The sequence below is a fragment of the Fundulus heteroclitus genome, chromosome 24 (genome assembly GCF_011125445.2).
Source record: "Fundulus heteroclitus isolate FHET01 chromosome 24, MU-UCD_Fhet_4.1, whole genome shotgun sequence".
NCBI classification, from domain to species: Eukaryota; Metazoa; Chordata; class Actinopteri; order Cyprinodontiformes; family Fundulidae; genus Fundulus; species Fundulus heteroclitus.
Window position 1 is genome coordinate 22,743,241 of NC_046384.1, and position 22,120 is coordinate 22,765,360.

The 22,120-nt window shown below is 38.9% G+C and overlaps 1 protein-coding gene across 15 annotated transcripts in view; it reads left to right on the forward strand.

Moving 5' to 3' along the window:
* dmd (dystrophin) overlaps positions 1–22,120 on the forward strand; it is a 311,598-nt gene that overhangs the window by 114,483 nt on the left and 174,995 nt on the right. For all 15 annotated transcript variants that reach the window (XM_036127849.1, XM_036127856.1, XM_036127844.1 and 12 more), the window contains exons 3-5: positions 10,135–10,227; positions 12,707–12,787; positions 15,398–15,490. In XM_036127849.1, the coding sequence (XP_035983742.1) occupies positions 10,135–10,227; positions 12,707–12,787; positions 15,398–15,490 (267 nt within the window). The remainder of the gene's footprint in view (positions 1–10,134; positions 10,228–12,706; positions 12,788–15,397; positions 15,491–22,120) is intronic.

Consider the following 22,120-nt stretch of genomic DNA (forward strand, 5'->3'; position numbering starts at 1 on the left):
AAATGAAATAAGGAGTAGAAACGTTGTGCATCTGTAACTGCTGGCCTTTATTTAAAGAACAACCCTCGCTGAGTTGTTGTCCATCATTCTGATGAACCTCCCACCGCCGTCAGTCAAATGCTCCCAACAGGAAACACCAACCTACCTACATATAATGTTTTGGCAGCATCTCTCAGCCAAAACAAGCAAGATGGTCGCCGCTACGTTCGTTTGCTACTGCTCTTTCTACTGTTTTAAAAAAATCATTCATCGTAGTTTCCGCTCGACCGTGGCTCGCCATGTTGAATTATATTGTGAAATGTTGACGGCGGAAGTGTGATTGGGCCTTTTTTACGTCACGTCTGCAGTTTCTCTGATTGGTTTACTTTGCGCCTGTTAACCCCGCCCCAGATAAAGCACTCTATAGTTGCAGACTGACTTCAGCCGTATCAGAGAGAGGCATACGTTAGTCTGGCTGGCCAGGCTGAGCAGACCCTAGTGATTGGGTAAAGAGGATAGAAATCCCATCACATAGGCGTGCTTCATCCTGGACCCAGGCTAAGGCTATTGATGCTGACTGCAGCCATAATAAACACAAGTCGGCTTTTATAATGGAGTGGCTTAAAAACTAAAGGTTTCCTACTGCGCAACGAAGTTGCTTGTTTGGCATTTGCAAAGCAACACAAAACACGGCCTGCTGATTGTTAGAAGAAACTGTAACTCAGGTTTAAAATGTCCCTCCATAACAAGCTTTTCTGCTGGGAACCAGCAGAGGCCGACTCGTTTGTCAAACGGCTCGTTAAAGCAGTGGTGTCCTAGTTTAGTCAGATGACATGAACAGTTTATGATTGGGAAATTCCTCAACATTTATTAGCAGTAAGCATTGTTAGCATTGCTCGAGGTATCTGTATAATTTTATGTTCTAGATTTATCCCGTGTCTGTTGTAGGTGTCAGAAACAGAAGGTTCCACCCTCAACATTACGGTAAATGCACAGCAGCTTTTTCTAGAAGACTTTCAACAAGTAATTGTAACCATAAATAAAGAAAGATTATGAGAAAAACAAGGCTGGCTAAAAACAAAGTCATTTACGAGACAATAACTGTCATCAGAAATCTTCTAAAGGACAAAGAAAAGTTAATAGATCAAATAAAAGCTGCTGGGGGTGTATTTATTAAAGCTGTCTAGAATATTGCTGTAATATTAAAATGCATTTCTCATCCTTCATAATATTTGTGCACATGGGTTAAAAAGCATGTTTATTCTGAACAACATTTTCTTGAGGTAAAACTTCTGAATTCTGTACATAAGCAGACACATATATGAATATTTATACATAATGCCATGGCTAATAAAGGCATTCTGATTTAAGGCTCATACCCATATTAATCATTCCTATAATAAGGAGTAAAGTAGAAGAAGTCACAATTAAAAGTACTACATTTGTAGGTTTGTTTTAGCATGTTTGTGTTTACAACCTCAGCTCTATAGAATATCACAGTAGATTCAAAGTGCTGTACATGAACAGAACATGAAAAAAAGAACAAACTGCAGAGGAAAGCACGTTGCAGTGAAATAGTAGCAGCAGGTCAAGACATAAGACATTCAAAAGCAACTCTAAACAAGTAGGTTAAACAAATGAACCCTGATTTAAAGGAACTCAGGGTTTCATAATGTTTACAGTTTTCTGGGAGTTTGTTCCAGATCAGTGGAGCATAATTATTAAATGCTGCTTCTCCGTGTTTAATTCTGGGTATGCAGAGTAGAATGGAGCCAGAAGACCTGAGTGGTCTGGAGGGTTGATAGTCTGTGATGTGTTTAGGTGCTAAGCCATTCAGTGATTTATAGACTAGTATGTTAAAGTCTATTCTCTGAACTTAAGCTTGTAGGACCACCTGGAGCAGCAGCAGCGTGAGGCAATAGATGTTTAGCTGTCTTCCATATTACTGGTGGAATTGTTTTTACTTTAGTTTGGGATTATTTCTATTTCAGTCTGATGGCATGTGCTTACATGTCAGCTTGAAAGCTACTTGGATCCTATCCTGAGCAGATTCTGTGGTAACTTTGAAATTTACAGTTTTTTTTCCTACCATCTTCTCCTTTGAATCTATTAAACTAATAGGTGTCATAAAACTCTAAATTAGACCAATAAAATATAGTTTCTCCTGACATTTGAGTGAGATTATTATGTAGAAACCTTGTCTTCCTGTCCGTGGGCTCAGCTCTTAACCAGGTGGAAATGTTTAATTCATGCTTCAGATGAAATTGATTTAACTGATGAATTGAAGTTACGAGAGAGATTAGATATTTATTAACCGGTGAGGCTGGTTGAGCCATGACCACTAATGTATTTTGATGTCAGGAATATCCGCCACATATTTCATTGGGATTTTATGTGATGCACCAAGCCAAAGCAGTGCATATTTGGGAAATGAAAGTAAAGCAATACATGGCTTAAAGATTTTTTGTGTGACATGGTTTTTCATTTAGCCCCCTTTTACTCTAATACCCGTGGATTAAAATGCGTTTTTTCAAAGTCACCTGCAGCATTTTTTGGACTCTCTTTGGCTTTGAAGGTGTGCGTGATCAATTTGCTCTTGATTTTTGTCTATATCCAGGTTGAATTAAAGATGTAAAATAATGGGCCAATAGTGTGGTAGCTGAAAACCCCTATTGTACTTCTCTCTCTTATGTTAGAAACAAGTACCTAAATAAATGCAGCTCCATGTATGGATAGCATTTACACTTGTGCTTAATATATGTGTATTGCTCAGGAGTTTTCCTAATGCAGTTTTATGTAAACATTGCCAGTCTTAGAAGAGTTGGTCAATAGTTTAGACCAACGGTAAATATCCCTTGTGACACCAAAAAGGCATTTATCAGTAGAGACTAGTTATCATCCTCTGTCTTGAGTTTGCTGCTGTCTTAGTGAAATCCATTACTTTCTGGAAGGAAGAGTGTTTTGCATTCCTTTTGTCCTCTGGTGACATTGCACAGGTAGCATCTCATTTGTTTTTCTCTCTGTAATTTAGAGTTCAGTTATCCATGATGTTCTGCTGGAAAATTCAATTACAGAAGCAGTTTTTTTTTTGCTATATAACATCACGGCTTTCTATTTATTTTTGCTGCTTGCCGTTAGGTTTTATCTGGCATGGAGGATGGACAGCATACTAACAATACAGATATGGCCTTTCAGATAAAGTGATACACACTTCTTGAAGGTTTTTTCACTTTGTGAAAAAGGTAATCTTATTTTTTTCCGATTTTCAATTTTCCCTTTTGTACATTCCTTGGAGTTATTTACTCAGACATCTGATGAAAATATGCCTTGAATTTTACAAGCAGCTGAATCTATAGATGCATGGTCAAAAGAACTAATAGGCCGTAAATATTTTTAAATCTTGTCCCATCGCAACCCCAAGCTTCAGTGTTATATCGAATCGCATACATCCAACGTTCATTCAAATGTTTATTACTTATGCACTCTACCAATGTGGCTGTTATGGTAGAAAACAAGTGCTGAAAGATAACAAGTCCTTTCTGCAAAAGAAGGATGCTCAGATGGTCAGATAAGACCAAACTGAATGTTTTTAGCCTTCATGCTGTTTGCAGCACTGAGACTGCACATCATGACATCACCATGGTGAAACATGCTGGTGGCAGCCTCATGCTGTGGGGATGCTTTGGAGGAGTTGTTGAAATGCCTAGAAATAACTGTTAAAAGCAACAAAGGTACTCTCAACGAAGGCAGAGAGTTTATCTTCCTGCAGGATTATGACCCCCGATGTACAGCCAGAGCTAGACTGAACACCAGAAAACTCCACTCTATTCACATCTGTATTTTCCTAAAGTTTGGAACCCACAATTACTGTCCTTCCACTTGAAATGGTAAATGGAATGGGTTTGCATCGCACTTTTCTGACCACTTTACAGCAGAGCCTCATTTCCACAGTCAACTTGGCGTTAAGTGCCTTGGCCAGGGGCACCAGAGGCTGTTTGGTTCTTTTTAATACATAAAAACCCGATAAAAACAATCAAAATTGCCACCTGTTCTTGTTGTTAGCTGTTGCAGCTTCTGGTTTTCTTCCTCTGGGTATTCCAATTTCCCTTCACAATCAGAAAACACTCATGTTTATTTAACTGGAGATACAAGTTACCATCAGTTCAGAGTGTGTAGATGGTGTTTTTCTGTCTCCCATGTGATGGACCGTCAGGCTTCCTGGGTGTCCCCACCTCTGGAAGGCTCCCAGAGATGTGCACCAGCCCCTGTTAAACCTGAACAGGAATAAACAGCTACAAAAGTGGTAGGGTGGGGGCTGTTTAACTTGAAACCTTTTTGAAGAGTACATTCAATTCAGCGTGTTGCAAGTCGACTAATTAGCTATTGGTATTAAGTACTCACCGGTGCTCAAACAACCAGTAAATCTTGTGTGCCTGAACAGAATTTGACATTTTTGACAGCGCAGTAAAAAAAAAAAGAAATGATGTGACAAAAGGGTTGGAATCACTGTGGAAATGATGCTGCTGGTAGCCTGCAGCCTAACTCTGGCTGCTGCTGCTGAGTGGGTGATGATTGTCAGGAAACTGCAAATAGTAGCTATACTACATGGTTTAAGATGTACAGTGCCAGTGGTAGTCAGATGTAGGGTATCTGAGGCTACAGCAAAACATGGTATAGAACCAAAAACAAACAGTACTTATTACAAGTTAGCCCTTAACCCCATTCACTCTGTGATCCCCACATTGCTTCTCTTTAATAGCTTTACACTTAAATCCCCAAAACAAATTCTGATAAGCACATAAGAAGGTGAGCTGTTGTCTCTGTTGAGTCTTCTGAAGTTGTGAGTTGTGTATTTCTGCATGCTTGTCTGTTTTCTGTCATTATGAGGATGAATTACAAATAGATACCAAGATTAAAGATCTCCAGTAAACACAGTGACTCAATTACCATTCAAAGCAGTTGCAGTTATTGATCTGGGCAATATGGTTGACTGCAGAAGCCACATTCAATCAGGGGAAAATGTTACAACGCTTTTCTATTGCATTTCTAGTTCAAATAGCTAGTAGTCAAAACAGACTATGACAGTAGCCTGGTTTGAGACTCATTGAAACCTTCATTGTATTTATGAAAACATCATGTTTAATGATCAACGTCAATGTTTTAGATGGAGATAAGCATGAAAACTGCTATACCTGTCTAACCTGGACTTGGTTTTTCTACAGAGATTGTTTTATGCACCGTCTTGCTTTATGAAGCAGCTAATCCGCTTGTTAATAATAAGAAACCTCGTATTGAATGATGACGGTGGGATTCCGTTAGGTTGTCATTCATGGAGGAACTCTCACTACCTCAGAGACCATAGTGTTTTTTTTAAAGATAATGGTGTACAGTTTATTTTGGCTTAAGAAGGGCATATTTGGATGTAATAGTTCAACTTAGGAAGACCTTCTGCCTTGTTCCAGTACCCATCAGCTCCCAATGACTATAGACCTGTTCCACTTACATCGCACATCATGAAGGTGCTAGAGAGACTCCTGCTGACCCACCTGACTAAACAAACAGGCAGCTATCAGGACCCCCTGCAGTTTGCATTAAACACCTGCTTCAACAAACCCACTGGGTTTTAGACGAGGCAGACAGCAACTCCAGAACACTCAGGTGGAGACCTCAACAGTTGCCTGGATCAGAGACTACCTGACAAACAGACCACAGTTTGTGAGACTGGAGGGTTGTGTGTCTAACCAGGTAGTCAGCAGCACAGGAGTACCACAGGGCACTGTACTCTCACCATTCCTTTTCACTCTTTACGTCTCATATTTCCAGCACAAAACAGACTCCTGTCATCTGCAGAAATACTCAGATGACGTTGCAGTCATTGGGTGCATCAGAGATGGACAGAAAGCTGAGTACAGGGAGCTGGTGGACTGCTGAGTGGCATGGTGTGGAAGCAATAATTCTCATTCTGAATGTGGGTAGAAAAGGAGATGGTTGTAGATTTCAAGAAAAACAAGAATAGCTTTGACACTATTACCGTACTGGGAGAAGAAGTGAAGGTGGTGGATGAGGATAAATACGTCGATGTGCATCTGAACCACAGACTGGAGACGGAACTGTGAAGCCGTCTACAAGAATGGAGAGAGCATAATGTACTTCCTGAGGAAGCTTAGGTTCTTCAAGCTTTGAAGCAAGATGCTGCAGATCTTCTATAAGTCTGTTGTGGAGAATGTGATCTCCTCTGCCATCACCTGTTGGGGTAGCAGCATCAGAGCAACTGACTTAAAGAAGCTCAACTAGCCGATAAAGAAAGCTGAGTACAGGTTTCTTAATATTTACAAAAATGTTAAGGGTGGTACACTTAATGTGAGAGACTGTCCATCTATGTTTTGACATATGGCTTAATTTTGAAAGTGCTTGGACGTGTTTGGACATGCCCACTCCTGCTGGCTCGGCTCGCCTCACCAGTTTTCAGCTGACCGAGCAGCCGAGACTCACCATGCTGAGACAGAGCGGCATTCTCCCGGGACATTGCTTTCAATCTCCCGCTGGCTTTCCACAATACACAATGAGATTAAGCCAGTCTAATGTTAAGATATGGTTATTCTATTATTATTAGTTTCCCTTATGTTTATTTATTAATTCTGATTTCAGTTACAGACATTAAAATCTTGCAGAAAGCCTGTTCATGGTTGAAGGTGGGGTTTCTCCACAGTAAAGCCTGGACTAGGTGTAGTGAGATCAGAATGTGGCAATACTTCTCCTGAAATTAAAGTCTACCTTGCTAAGAGCAATCTAGAGGAGTATCAGTTCAAGCCATCATTATGAGCCCTGGAGTAATGCTCAGACACCGCTTATCTATTTTCAAGACTTTTGAGTGGAAGAAGTTCTTAAATGGCCCTGCTGTGGTGACAGGCTTTTAAGAATGGTTTCTCATTTCTCAACTGTTGCAAAAACATTGCAGAAGACCCCAAAGGTTGGTAGTTGCTGTTTGAACTTTGAAACACCTTGAAAGATCAAACGTAATGATCTAGTGATCTTTGAAAACTGAAAACTGATCGTCTAATGGTCCTATGCAGATGGCGCAGTCAGGAGCAATGAAATCCGTGTGGTTAGAGCAATGCGGTCGCCTTGGTCCGCCGAGGAGCTTTGTTCAAAAATCTGAACTTTTCTGTGAAAACGTGTGGCGGCAGCCAATCAGGGACTGGCTGTGGTTATGAGACACGGTGAAGAAACACAGTGGAGATAAAGCTTTTTCAATCAAAATGGAAAAATGATTGAAGTGAAGAATGCTCTTTGGAGGTTTGTGGGTGGCAGTTTTAGATTAGCCCTTAGAAGGACTCTTAAATCATTCATCATTCGTCCTCCTCTTGTAGCTGCAGAACTGGACTGACTAATAGTCGAAATTTTCAGTCGCACCGTTAAACATAGTTTTACATTTGTGAGAAATGTATTCAATTTGTGAAAACCCAGAAGTTTTGTCTTTTTGGCATTCCGATCACAGATGGAGACAAGATGTTCCCAACAGGATTATTGTTCAGTCACAACAGATCATTTGAAATGTCTTTTCTGATTTTTGAACTCTTTATTGAAGTGTTTTTGTGCTGTCTTGGTTTTATAACAGAACAAAATGCTTCCCAGCTTTATTCCCAGCTTCTATTTCAGCTCAACAAGACCTATTTAAGGAGTGCCAGAGGCCCACAACAGCAGAAATGTTTGTATTTGTAGTAGGAATCTAGTCTGAAACATACTCCACTAGGGATAGAGTTAAAGTAGTGAGTGGAGGATTGTTTTAGGTCTCCTCACTTCAGTGTTTTGCAGTGTTATTGATGCTTGAGTTATAAGTGCACTCAGGTTTCTAAAGTCTATTAGATCCCTCAGGACTTTTAGTCATGGGGGCCTTTATTTTGCTCGGGGAACACCTAATCGGTTTTCACCTTCAGGGGGTGAAATTATAAGGAAGTTGTCACTTACAGGACAAAATACCTCCTTTATAGTTCTCTGTGGGCAGAACGGGGAATAGATTTTTTTAGTCACTCTCTAACAGAATGTTAATCAACTGGAAAGAAATTCACTTTTTTTCGGAGGGAGGCCAGTTCCTATCTACTGGGTCATTATGATACTAAGAAAAATTCTCTATGCTATGTTTGCAACATTTATTTAAAGGCAAAGGATTATTTCTGGTTAAGAGCAAAAACAATATGATTAAATACAATGTGACATACTTAACTTTAACTTCCATTATTAGGGCAAAACCAATTAGTAGAGGACAATTATGCCCTCATTTAGAGAAATAGGTCATGTAAGTGTCATCTCCTTGTTTGGCTAAACAGTCGACAAGATAACATTTAGTATAAGTGTTAATATCCTTTACGAAAGTGTGTACCTTTGATTCAGTAATGCAGTTATTTTATTAGAATTGCTAATCTTTAGTTGCCACAGTGTTTTTCCATTGCCTGTCTCTTTCCTGATGATACAAATAAATTTGTACTGATGTCCAGAGAATCCTTCTATACTTAAAAAAGTGTGTCAGAACAAACAGATCTGGTGCACACAACATTTTTGTCTTTTAAACAAGGATCTGGTCCAAATATATTCAGCAGCGCTGTACATTTCTGCCCATTTAACATTATATTTTCTTTAACTATCAGCTAGCAGCAGGGTAGGTTCTTCTGGGTTCCTAATTATTTCTGCTGTAATTGTCAGCTTCAATCTGTGTTACCATTAGCCACGTTAGCCTCCATTAGCTTTACAGCTAAACAGAGAGGTAATAGAGTTTTATTTTGTTATGCTGTCTTCACATTTAGAAGTCTACTTCTATTTTGCTAGTATTTGGTAAAATTGTCTGACAACTGTCTAAAATGGGTCAAATGTTTTAGGTTTCATTCCCCAAGCTTCTTGCAGTAGTTTCCTTGAATTTTGGCCCATTCCTCCTTACAGAGCTGGCGGATTTGGGTCAGACTTGTAGGTGTCTTTGCTCACACACAGCTTTTACATTTAAACTGGAGATTACAAAATGGGTAAAAAGCCAAATGGGTGAATACTTTTGTAATGCTCTTGCATAACTTTTTCCTCAAAAATTGCATCTAATTTATTATGTGAAGTTTATAATACTATAATATATATTTTGTGAAGTGCACCAGTCTGCAGCCAAACACCCAGACATGATCCCAAACCTCACACATAGGTCTGATGTCTTCAGGCTTTCCCGACTTTCCTCAAAATAAATAGTCTTTATGGCCAAACACTTCAGTTTTAGTTTCATCAGACCACGTGTCCACCAAAGGTAAATTATTTCAGTGCATTTGCAAATTGTAGCCCTGCTTTTTATGTTGTATTTGGGATTAATGGCTTCTTTCTTTCTGAGTGGTCTTTCAGCCCATACCTGTTCATGACTCGTTTCACTGTGGATGAGGGAACACTTAGCAGCCTCAGAAATCTGGTCTTTAAGTTGTATTTAATGTCCTTTTCATATGCCCATTGCTCCTATATTTACACAATTCCATTACATTCAAATAAACAGCTGCAGCTCCTACAAGATGCATTATTTAGGCAGTTTTGCATTTTCTTTGCAACTATTCAATTGAAAGGAGCAATAATTCTTGCAATACATGTGAATGGAACATATTAAAAAAAAGATTTACATTTTGCCGGCTGAATCAGTTTTTCAGCTCCCTCATACTGTATTCGGCCTGCAGCATGTTCTAGTGTGAATCAACTCCTAGTTTGTAAGCCCAGACTTGTCAACACTGATAAAGAACAACCCCCTGGGTATAAAATTGTTATGTTCACATTTAACGGCAGGCTGCGTGGTTATTACTCCAGAGATGTGTCCCTATTCTCCAGACCAGTCTTTTGTTTTTGCTCAGGAAGAGCAGAGCTACCACTTAGGAGACTCAACCACTGCCCTTTCTATGAAACAACTAAATTCACTGCAGCATCTCTGCAGGCGTTCTGCTCGGCACCGTTGTTACTCACTTTTAAGCCAGTGCTTCTGCTTCTGATTTACTATTATAAATACATTTAGAAAAGAACACAAAGCACGTTGTTCTTCTGGTAATGAACATGTGAATGTTGGAGAATAGTCTTAATGCATCGTTGTTGTTGTTCATGCGTTTTAGTGCATTCTGTGAACGTTTTATCACCGGCTCTGTGTTTCAGACAGGAAAACCACCTGTGGAGGATCTGTTCTCCGATCTGTGTGATGGACGACGTCTGCTCGAGCTCCTGGAGGGACTCATAGGACATGAGCTGGTAGGGACACACACACACATCCTTGTTTATTGGACATAGTGAGGACCATGCCTTGACTTCTATAGACTTCCGTTCCTTTTCAAGCCTTTATATGGCCTACCCCCAACTCTACCCCTAAATGTAATCGATATCGTAGTGCTAAACCAAACCCCTAGCCCAGAAAAAAAGTGAGGACCACAAAAATGTCCTCACATTACATCCAAGGCCTCACTTTACTAGTAAAATGCTCAAAAGGTTGTCTTGCTCAGCTGGAAATACAGATACAAGTACACACAGACACACACACATCAGTGCAGTACATCTGGGTACCACAGCTCTGAGGCTAAAGTACACTGGAAGGAGACTTTTGGTAAATGCCAAATTTTGAGGTATTTGCTAATCTAACTGCAACAAATAAGCTATGAAAAAGAACAATTTATAATTTTCTTTCAGTAAAAAAACCATGTTTATATTAGAAAACATTTAGACATTTAGAGTGAGTGCATTTAGCCTTCTGCACATAAACAGCCAGGAAGCCCTGGGGTTTGATTTTACCGACTCTGGCTCTGACCAGCTGCTAATTTGTTCTGGGACAAAGGCAGTTTGTATTTTGTGAAATATGAGGTTATTGTTAGTTGCTGGAAAAGTACTCCTGTATTGTATCTGAAATGTGTTGCATCTATTTGTGGAAGAAGTAGTTAGATGTCCAACAACAGCCAAGATAACAATATAAAAGATAAAATCAGTTTGTAGCAAACTGGAACTGAACTGCAGTGTTTTTGCCTCCTTAGAGATCCCTTCTGTATTCTACTTTTTTGTAAAGCTTAAATTTTTGTGTTTGATATATTCTGGGAAGAAGGTTATCCTAATCGCTATCTCTATGGGGAAAAAAGTTAACTCCTATATTAATTGTTATTATCTACATGTTCAGCGGAGCGTTGCGTAGTACAGCTCGATGGGGGCTGTTCATCAAGCTAATAGCAGCTAGCGTTAGCTTATGTTGTCCGTGTCGTGCTGTTTAGCATTGTCTGAGTTCAGCGTAATTTTGACAAACACTAACCTGCGCTGGCGAGAAACACGATGTTTAAGAAAGTCCTGTTTCACTCTCCATATTAAACCATGACCACGGGTTAATTTGTCGACACAAGGCATTGCTTAAGTTCAACCTGTCTGACAACACAAAGTAGGCAAGATCTCAAAAAGTAACACATCATCCAACAGTTTAACAACAACATAACTGATTAGGAAATATGGTGGACCACAGTGGAAGGCATTATCTGCAAATGTTAAAACCATTAGGCAATATTCCCAGGACTGACTGGCCTACCAGAATTACTCCAGGAGTGCATCAGACTCACCCAGGAGATCATCTAAACTTCTGTAAACTTTATTAGCCTCAGTCAAGTCCGGTGTTTGTGCTCCAACAGTAAGAGAGATTGGGCAAACATGGTGTTCATGGGTGAATTCCAAGGCCAGAACCTCTGCTAACTTAAAGCAAAATAAAGGACCATTCCACATTTGTCAAAAACTTCTTGACAATCCCCAAGACCTTTGGGAATATTTTATGTTCTGAGGTGGCAGAATAGTGGCATTTGGGAAGGTGTGTGGCCTGTTATGTCTGGTCTAAAGCAGCCAAAGCCTATAACACCGTAGTTAGACATGCTGTGGTAGTGTGGCGGTATGGGTCTGTTTTCTCCTTCAGCATGTCAACCACTTTCCAGAACTCTGCTCTCAAGCTGAACATCTTTGTGACTTTAAACTTAAGCACACTTAGGTTACCCAGCAGGACAAATAAACATAAAACACACTAGAAATCCCACCTCTGAGTAGCTCAGAAAACAAGACGAAAGTCAAGATCAAAAATCTGAATCGTAATGAGGCGGTCAGGCGAGAACCATTGTGCAGAGAAGACTGAGCCAAACATCCTCCACATCTGCCAGCATCCATTAACTAATAATCCATTAAGTTGCTGCCCAACTTGTAATGCACTTCAGGAGTCACTTGCATTTTTAACCAGGTTGGTTTGGATAGCTCGCTTCCCTTCATACATTCAATCATTTGATAACAGATTTTTGTGTTTACTCAGATTATCTATGATATAAAAACAAGTTTGACCTGAAACATGAAAGTGTGGCAAAAAGGCAAAAAAGAGAATAACTCTGTCAGGGGACAATACTTTTGCACAGCTCTATTGTTGAACTATGACCTTTTTCAGACCATTAGCTTATCTTGACCAGTGTGGCCTGGTATTTGTGTTCAGCTGTCTGCTCTCAAACTGACTTCTAGGACGTCATTGTTCTCCTTCTCTTGTTTTCTCCTCTTTATCAACCACGCTGCTGCCACTTCCTTTACGTTTGCATTTGATCTGATTTAGTAAAGACATCCAAACACACACTTGCAAACACACACATATATTGTAATTTGTCTTTTTGCAGCACTTATGGATGCACTGAGCACTTATTTGTCTTTAACATCCTCTGCCTGCTTCCTGTGTGTGTAGGTGAGACTGGAGAAAGGGACCACCCGTGTTCACTCACTTAACAATGTCAACCGTGCCCTGCAGATCCTGCAGAAGAACAATGTGAGTATACACACAACCCCTAGACTCATTATGGTCTTCATAGATTTCCCCTATAGTGATGACTGCCTTGTATCTGCTGTGTCTAACATCTCCTATAGTTGCAGATTAGGATCTTTATCAAGAAGCTCATAGTAGCAATAAAGCATTCATATTTTTCCTAGAAAATGAGTGACGCAGTAACATTATGATGTCATTAACCACTCTTTTGATCAACTATGTAAAGCAAAAACAAACAAAAGTTTAGGCTTTGAGCCCTTCAAATAGACATTGTGTGAAAGCTGTAAAGCCTGGTTTATGCTTGATGCATCCGCGAGGTCCGCGCCGCCATTTCTGGGCCATGGAAGCCATTTTGGCTACCACGCCCTTCTGCATGGCCAAAAGTTTTCGCTCCGCGCACCTGGGAAAATTTCAAACTACACAGACAGTCCTGCGCGTAAAAACATGCCGAACGAGCAACCGCTACTTGTGGCGGAGGTTTGTAAATATAGACATCTTTACGATTCGGCCCAAAAAGATCACAGTGATCAACAAATTGTTAACAAATCCTGGACAAAAATGCCTGGCACTCTTGGAAGAAAGTAAGAGACTTAAATGTTGGAAACAACTGTGTTTTCTGCTTCTACGTGTAGTGGGGTGTAGTACGCAACACTGCCCCCTAGAGTGTAGGAGAAAAGTGCTACTTCAAAGGAAGTATGGAGCATAAATGCTGCAGATGATGAAAGTATGTGCGTCAAGCATAAAGCAAACAACTCCTTATGGTGGCTTTTCTTTGGAGATTATTTTTAAAATTAAAGAAACCCAGAAATCAGACCTCAACGGGAGGCACATGAGGTGAACATAGACAAAGAATAGGTGGAATTGTATATGTGGAAGTAAATATAGCTATAAAATGAGTTTAAAGATGACTTTCTCAATATTTCACTGGACAGAAAGTAGAGTGCATGGTGTTATTATACTGTGTGTAGAAAGAAATCCTAAAAACCTTAACAGTAATTGTGTGAAAGCCTTTAAAGGTATCCAAAGGCCAAGTCAGTCAGTTAAAACTCCGCTTTCTCTGACCTTTTTCAATGTGAAATGGCTTTTAACACTGGAAGTGTGGCTGGGGAATTGAGCAGAGAAGAAAACTGTTTTCTCAGTTTTTGCTGAAGTTACTGGTTCTGTCTGTGGGTTAAGGTTTTAGCTTTTATGTATGTAAAAATAACAAACACTGTGGCCGTACAGTATTGCTGCTGTAGAGATACTATGAATCTGTCGCTGTGTGAAATTAGACCATTCTATCGTTAAATAACCAATCAGGTTTATATATATATATATATATATATATATATATATATATATATATATATATATATATATATATATATATATATGTTAATCCCTTTTATTTGGATGACTAGAATTTTTGTTTTAACCTTCCTGGGGAACAATTACCATCACATTCAGTCTGAGATTATGTACACATTATCTGAAGAGTAGAAAACCACCATTAGTGCTACTGATGATAACAACATGTGAATGTGTTATTAAATTAATATATATGTTGATGCAATTTTAATGACTAGTAATAAACCACAATAAGATCAAACATACTGGACGAACTGAGAGCTAGCAGCCTATGATAATGTTCAAATAAATGATTATAAACCTGAAATAATAAAGCAATTGTCAGAAGTCTTATGAAACTGACTTAATAAGACCTTCCTGAAGCGTTGTTTGAAAAGATCTATGCTTATTCTGTTAACTAGTTGATGTAAAGATAAAAAAAATCCCTAAATAACGGGTTAATGATTTGAAGTTCTATCTTCTTCATCCAGATTTATCCAGTTCTAGCAGAATAAGCCTCGTTAAAGTATCAGTATAAATGAAATGGGTTAGTTGCTGGAGTAAGCTACAGAGGGTTCTCCAGTGACAACAATGAGAGCAGACAGTCCCTCAGGAATTTCACAGAAAAGTCTATTCTCAGGATTGTTTGCAGGCTAACAAACAGGCAATGTTGGTAAAGACAAAAAGAAGTTTTAAAAAAAAAACCACCCCATCAAGGAGGAGACAGGAGCAGGAGTTGATGCGTAGGACCTTTCCCTCACAACCCTCCAGCAGATCCTTCAAGGCTCCTAACCCATCAGAGCGACACTTCAAATCCATCCCTGTCACCATATAAACACTCCAAGCATTACATTAATAAATTACGTATTTAAAAGTTTACTACGGTGATTATTAATAAGTAATGGGAATGATTCAGACTAAGTTTCTCAGCCAAGAAGAGGCTGGTTCTGTCTGTTCACAGCACCAGAGAAACTTAAAACGTCACATCTTAAGTAACATATGCTGCATGACTGAGCTGCACATTTTGATGTTTTCTTTGTTTGTTTGGATTTTTTCCAAGGTTGTTGTAACCAGACTAAAGGTTATGTAATATAATATTGGTGATCCAGTGCTAATGCCTAGCACTCTTTTTAAGTTCTGAGTGATTTAATGGAGCATGGCGGCACACACCACGTTCTTTTATGGAGTCAGAGAGGGAAATATTAGAGGAGGAGGTAAGTAAAGCAGTTGTTGTGTTGGAAAACAAAGCAATCATGAGATTCTTGTGTCTCTACTCCCTCTCTGCAGGTTGATTTGGTGAACATTGGAGCGGCAGACATCGTTGATGGGAATCACAAACTGATTCTCGGGCTCATCTGGAGCATTATTCTCCACTGGCAGGTGTGTTTGTGGATGGGGGGGGGGGGGGGTTCAGTGAACGTTTGGCTGCAAAGAAATTTCAGAGAAATTTTCACACAATAAAAAAAAAGGCTTTGCATATCTACTGCTAAGAAAAACAAAGTAGCTCAGTTGTCAGAAGTGCTCACATTTGTTTTAAATCATGCTAAACAAATGCTACCATCCCTGTTTGATGGATGTCAGGATCACTTTGCCTTTCATTCCTGAACTGGGTGCTTTAGATGTTGTACCTGCCAGTCACTAGGCATGCTGCAAGAAACCCAAAGCAGTCAAGCTGTTGCAAAGGAGACAAAGGAAAACATTCTCCCTACAGACAACAGATGCATACTGATGCCATGAGGCAAAATATTATAAATACAGGCTCCACCAAGTCCAGGTCTTTGAGTTGATGACATTTAGCAAGTTGCCCCCAGACGATCTATTTTTGTCACCATCTCTGTATTTTACGACTCTTCTTAGCACAAATGGTGAAAAGTGTCAACGTTTCAATCATATGACCTGAATTGAATAAAGCCTTCTGGAGAACTGGAGCTGTTTGGCCCCAATGATGGGAAGTATGTTTACGGATGTCCACTTATTCCTTTTAAACTCAAAAGTACAGTACCCCCAGTCAAGCATGGTGGTAGCAGAATCAGGCTCCAGTTTCACAAAGTGGAGGGAATACTGAAAGATGATTGGGACTACCTCCAAATTCTTCACCTTTACTTCAGATCAACAGCTAAATTGTTACAACTGGGACACAGTTAGATGATCCAGCAGGACAACTAACCCAAACATAAATTAGAACGGGTTTCAGAATAGTTTAAGCAGAGCGCTGTTAACCAAATGTTCTGGACCGCAACCCGGGTGAAGATTTATGAAGCCAGGAAATAAACGTTTAAAATAAAAAGTGTGATCCAATATCCAGCCAGAATTAAGCCGTGACCCAAAGTATGTTTTTTTTCCAGCAGTGTGTGAAGGACTTTTCAACTCTGACCATTTAAAATGCTTGTCAGCACTTTGAATCGTCTTGTTACAGAAAAGTGCTTTATCAATAAACTTGCCCAGCCTTGTGTTATGCCATTACGCATGTTTTAAGTTATTTAATGTTTAAAAAATAACTCTCGACATGTTAGGTATTGTCCGGCAAATATCAGTCCAAATAGCTGAATAATAAATAAAATAATAATAAATAATAAAATGAGCATCCAATTCAATTCAATTCAATTTTATTTATATAGCGCCAAATCATGAAACATGTCATCTCAAGGCACTTTACAAAATCAAGTTCAATCATATTATACATCCATGGAATACCACTATAGAATGTCGTTTATCTGAATTAATCACAAATTTCAATCAACAAACCCGTTCTAGTAGGCTAGTGAAACTTAACTAAACTACTAAGCAACATTAAGATTAAAGAAAGTAAGGAACACAAAAGATCAAAAGCAGTAGTTGAAAGCCATCACCATAAGAATGATTCAGTGAATCCTGGTTCACTGCAGATCTAAAAGAACCAAAGTTCATCTTAGAGAATATGGAATGAAGTTAAATTAATTTAACTAATTTGGAACATTTTGTATATGTTTGAACCCATTCACAATGCAACTCCAAGTTGCATCAAGTAATGTAGATGCTTTGGGAAGGCTGATAAGGGGTGTGGAATGTTAAAACGTCTGCTCTCTCATAGTATTTCAAGACCTTAATAACTTTAATATTTTTTTAACACTTTTTCATGTCAGATAACTGACAATTTGTCAGACTTGGAGCATTTTGATAGAGGGACTCCCAGCGGAGTCTGTCTTATATTCCCCTGAGACCTCATCCATTTATCACCACCCTCTGTAGACATTGTGTTGATGTGCATTTCTTTCCCACTGCTTATTTTTTATTTAATTCTTTTTCTTCTTTTTTTTCTACAAATTGTTTTATTTTAGATTCTTTTTGTCAGGTAATCCACAATGGATTTACTTTGCCTGAGGCTTTCATTTGCGGTTCATCACCAGGGGCCATTGTCTAGCATCTTTTCTGCTTCATCATGGATTGTGGTTCTGAATGCTTCGCCTCGATCCAAATGCTCAGTGTACTGCACCAGTTTCACTACACTGCTTTTATCACATTATAATGAGACTGTGATATTATGTCTCTGTTTCCCATTGCCTAAGATCAGTGAAGTGATGTCATGATCAGTTTTTAACATGCAGACCAGTTGATTGGTCATTGTTTCTCTCTTAAACTGTGTTCAGTTAGTGCTTTGCAAAACTGTACACATCATTTAATCTTTTCATTTAGTCACATTGCAACCATGGACCTGAATGTGTTTTATTAGGATATTGTGGTTTGGACCAAAAGAAAGCGATGCATAACTGTAGCAGAAGGTAAATTGTGCATGTTTTTCACAAACCATTAATAAATGTTGATGTTTTTGTTTAAATTGAGACTTTTGCAACATTTGTTTACATTGCATCCCTTTTATAATGTAAATGGAGGAAGAAAAAGTAATGTCAGCACATAACAGGGATTGGTTAGACTGATGTCAAAATAATTGCCATTGCCCTTAAAAACCTGTATCGGTCGCGCTCTAGTTGATGGAAGAGTGTAAGACGTACAGTACGTAGTTGTTGAAAGAAATCCAAGGTCTGGAGGCAGGTGCTCTGGTCACATTAATCTCCTTGACCTCCAAACAAAGCCGTGTGTGTGTTTGGTAGAAAACTAATCCCTTGGATGTGGTGTTGGCAGCATCATGCTGTGGGGGCTTTTCATCAGCAGCTACAGGGAATGTGGTCAGGAGTAAACTGGAAGATGAGGAGACCTGAATAGAGGGGGAACATGGAAGAACATCTGCTGGTCTGCTAGCAGATGTTCATCCATGTTCAGCTCCTGGCCAGGAGCTTTTTTCATATGTCATTTATTTGAGGATATGATTCAATCAACCCGTTTATAGAGTAGTAGTGTTGGAAGTCTGGTACTGTGATAACCTCTGCTTCTCATTTTAGTGGCAGACATTGGTCAGTTCTCAGTTTGACCAGCAATGGAACAGTGTTGCTGATTGATGCCCATATTGACAGTCTTCTTTTCCTGTATTGATGAGGATCTACCCTGGGTGGGCCTGTTCTCATTTTCCATCCCATCCTGTTTATGGCTGGGTACACAAAGATTGGTCAATAACTTTTTATTTATACTCTTGGCCTCTTCTCCTGCGTGCCTTCTTCTAGACCTGTAGCTGTGGCTCTTTGTCAGCTGTATCTAGGAGGAAGTTGTTAATGAATCACCTCTTTAGTTCCTATACCTGGGTCAATGCATAGTGAGGGAAATTTTCAATCATTTTTTTTAAATGATGTATTAACGGTGTTGATGTTTTTCTTCTTTTGTAAATGCAGATTTATTTCAGCCACTGTCTCAGGGTGGCATTCTTAGTTTTGCATCCAGCAGTCTCTGTCAAAGCTCCCATCTAATTATAGCAGAAATGCATGCAGTGACCCACTCCCAAATGAGTCTCTTTTAACTCAACCAGCCACAATCTTTGAGAAAACAGTAGCAACAATACATGCCTGGGTGTTTATTCCCTTCACCAAGAATTTACCACAAGAGAAATGATTTCAAACCGGCTAGTATGGTATCATATACAAATTAATATATTTTGTTACACACTGTATGTTTTTTCTTGCTTTTTCTCTTTCATGTACATTTCTGCTAACTATGTTTGAACAGTGCAATGTGGTGGAATGTATAATTTTGGAAATAATGGTTTTAAAAATGTTTTTTTTTTGGAATGGTGGCAGTCAGGTTTTCACAGACTTTCCACTTATAATGACTTGAAGAAATGGACACATTCCTGGAGGAACTATTATTATACTGTTCATGCTATTAATCACAGGTATGATAGCAACATGCTGAGGTGCAGACCTACCAAAGACAACTAGAGACACACTTTAATACTGTCTGGATAAATGGGCTGTGTGGATAAAAACTAGGTTCCAGACTAATATCAAATCCCTGAGGGGGTTCTACAAGGGTCAGTTCTTAGCTCATTATTTATTTCCTAAATACAGCTTTAGCAAATTATTTTTCTACGTAAATATATGTCTAATGAGGCTATTTTTGTGAATGACAATGGAAATAGGTAATTAATATGCTTTCTGAAATGGGAAAGTATTTTAGGTAATGACATCTATGAAACATGTCCTGCATGGAGAATCTAGTTACATGCATTGCTGAGGTTCAAGTTAAACTGTATAGAGCTTCTCACATGTTACTCCTCACAAATATTACTGCAGATATAGTAGCAAGTCTTTTGGTTTGCAAAATAGCTTAAAGTGGATGGGCAGTATCTGTGAAGATAATTTTTTCACACCTTTCCTGCAGGTTCCATGATGGACTTTGACTGTGCCGTTTTAACTTGTGTATGCCGTAAAGATTGCCTCATATTTAGCTCTGTCCTTCACACCAATAACTTTGACCAGCTTCCTTTTGCTCTGAGCTGAAGAAAGGCCTCCCCACAGCATGATGCTGCCACCATCATGTTTAATTATGATCTTCATGTTGTGCATTATTGGCTCAGTGCCTGCACAGACCCGTTGTATTTACATTGAAATTCACTTTTTACGTTTTAGCTCATGTCAGTTGATTTCACCAGATTGTACTTAGGGTTAGAAAGCTTATGCAAGACTAAACCTAAAACATTGTATTTTTTTCCTACAGAGGATATTTACAATTTTATTTATTCTGGTAAACAATCTACGGATGATAATGCACGACGACAGGAAAGTTAATATGGAAAAGAAATAAAGTGAAACAGATGAGCACTGGGACCACGATTTCTTTCTTTTTGTGTTGGTGCTTGAATTTGTACATTTTAGTTAGAAGAAAGCTTCAGATACCATCTGCAAAGGTGTTATCCAAGTGGGCAGCAAAGGGAAAAACACAATTTTGTTTCTACATGAGTTCAGACAAGTGCTGCAAAACTGTCATTCACACCTTCCACAAATCCTCCCTGCGGGGATGAAAACGTATGCAAACACAGCCTGCAGCATGGATTTATGCTTATGGAAGTGTCCTTTAGCTTTGTACTTTAACTAAGCGTGTGCTGCTTTGTAGAGATTTGAGTTTGGGAATATGCAAACTGTCCTGCAGACGGGCCTCGTCCAGACTCTTGGAAGCTGGTGGTCTTAATTTAAGGGACGATGAGATTAGGAACTGTTGTCCTAGAATAGATCTGCCAAACTGGAGCCTTCTTTTAATAAAACCTCAGTGTGAAGAAAGAGATTCTATTGGCTTATAAGGTTTTCCCAATAAATCACCACAAGCACGTTTAGTTTCTTTGTGCAGATGCTAGAACGGGTATATTAGATTTTTGAAAGTTTTCATTCCGAACTTCTAAGCTAATATTGTGCAGAACAAATGATTTCAATCTGTTTGCAGGATGATTCCCTCCCAGCCAAAACATCCTAAAATCCAAACCAGAGTTTGTTTCTTTTTAAAAAAACAACAACAAATGAATCTGCTAGCATTTTTATTCTGCAATAAGCCAGATTAGTTGTTCGCAGTCAGTCTGAGTTGGGCCACGACCGAAGGAGACCTCTGCCATTAGTAAACAACTCGATTCTCAGCGCCGTCATTATGTGTTTGAAGACTGTTTATGAAACGATTAACAGCATAAATGATATTTTAGAACCTAAAAATCTTAAAAGCATGAATCAGATTACTGTTACCAACTAGTTCCATATTTAGTCTGCATGACAGTTCTCACGGTGGTTCGCTGGAGTCCCTTAGAGGGGCTCTGTAGCGCTTTTCTACACTGATAGACGTCAAAGACTTTGTTTCTCATCTTTTCTGTATTTCTCAGGATCAGAGCATGATGTGTTGCTTGTCAAGATCTTAGCCTACTTCATGTTGTCAGTCAGGTTCTGTTTATCTGGATCCCATAGGTCAGACAGTAATCAGTCTTAGGTGTGACTAATACGTGTAGGGGATATAGTTTCATTATAAAACCAATAATATTACAGTTGTGTTGTTGAATTGTTTATTTTTATTATGAAGTACAGATTTTTCTGTACCTCCACTTCCTGTGTAATCGGGAATCGGCTTACAAATTGAAGAAAATGCCCTATTAAGCCGTGGCAACCATTCATAGGTTTATGAAATTGTGTTTGTTTGGGCTCGGTTCTTCTTGGTCAAGCTTCTGCATCCAGGACCGACTCGTCTTGATTAGAGATCAACCAGTACATGTTTTTTAAGGTCCAAACCGATTATTTTGACATCAGTAACACAGTTACCAATTCTTGAGGACAAAATTCCTTTTTCTTCTTCCATTTACATGATAAAAATGACACAATGATAAATATTACACAGGTCTTAATTTAAACAAAAAGCAACATTTATTAACAAAACATGTTAACAAGATATAACAATGTAGAACATTTAAATAGAACCTAATAACTTAAATGTTTGTGCACTTTTACTTGCATAAGGCCTTTATAATGCCTCAGAACTTTGTAAACAACATTATAACAAAAATTAATCGTAGTCTTTTTTTACACCAGGCCATTGTAGTCCAGCTGACCTGAGAAAATGTGTAATGTTGTATTTTCAGTAATACAACAAAAAAGAAGATCTGAAGATGTGAACCTG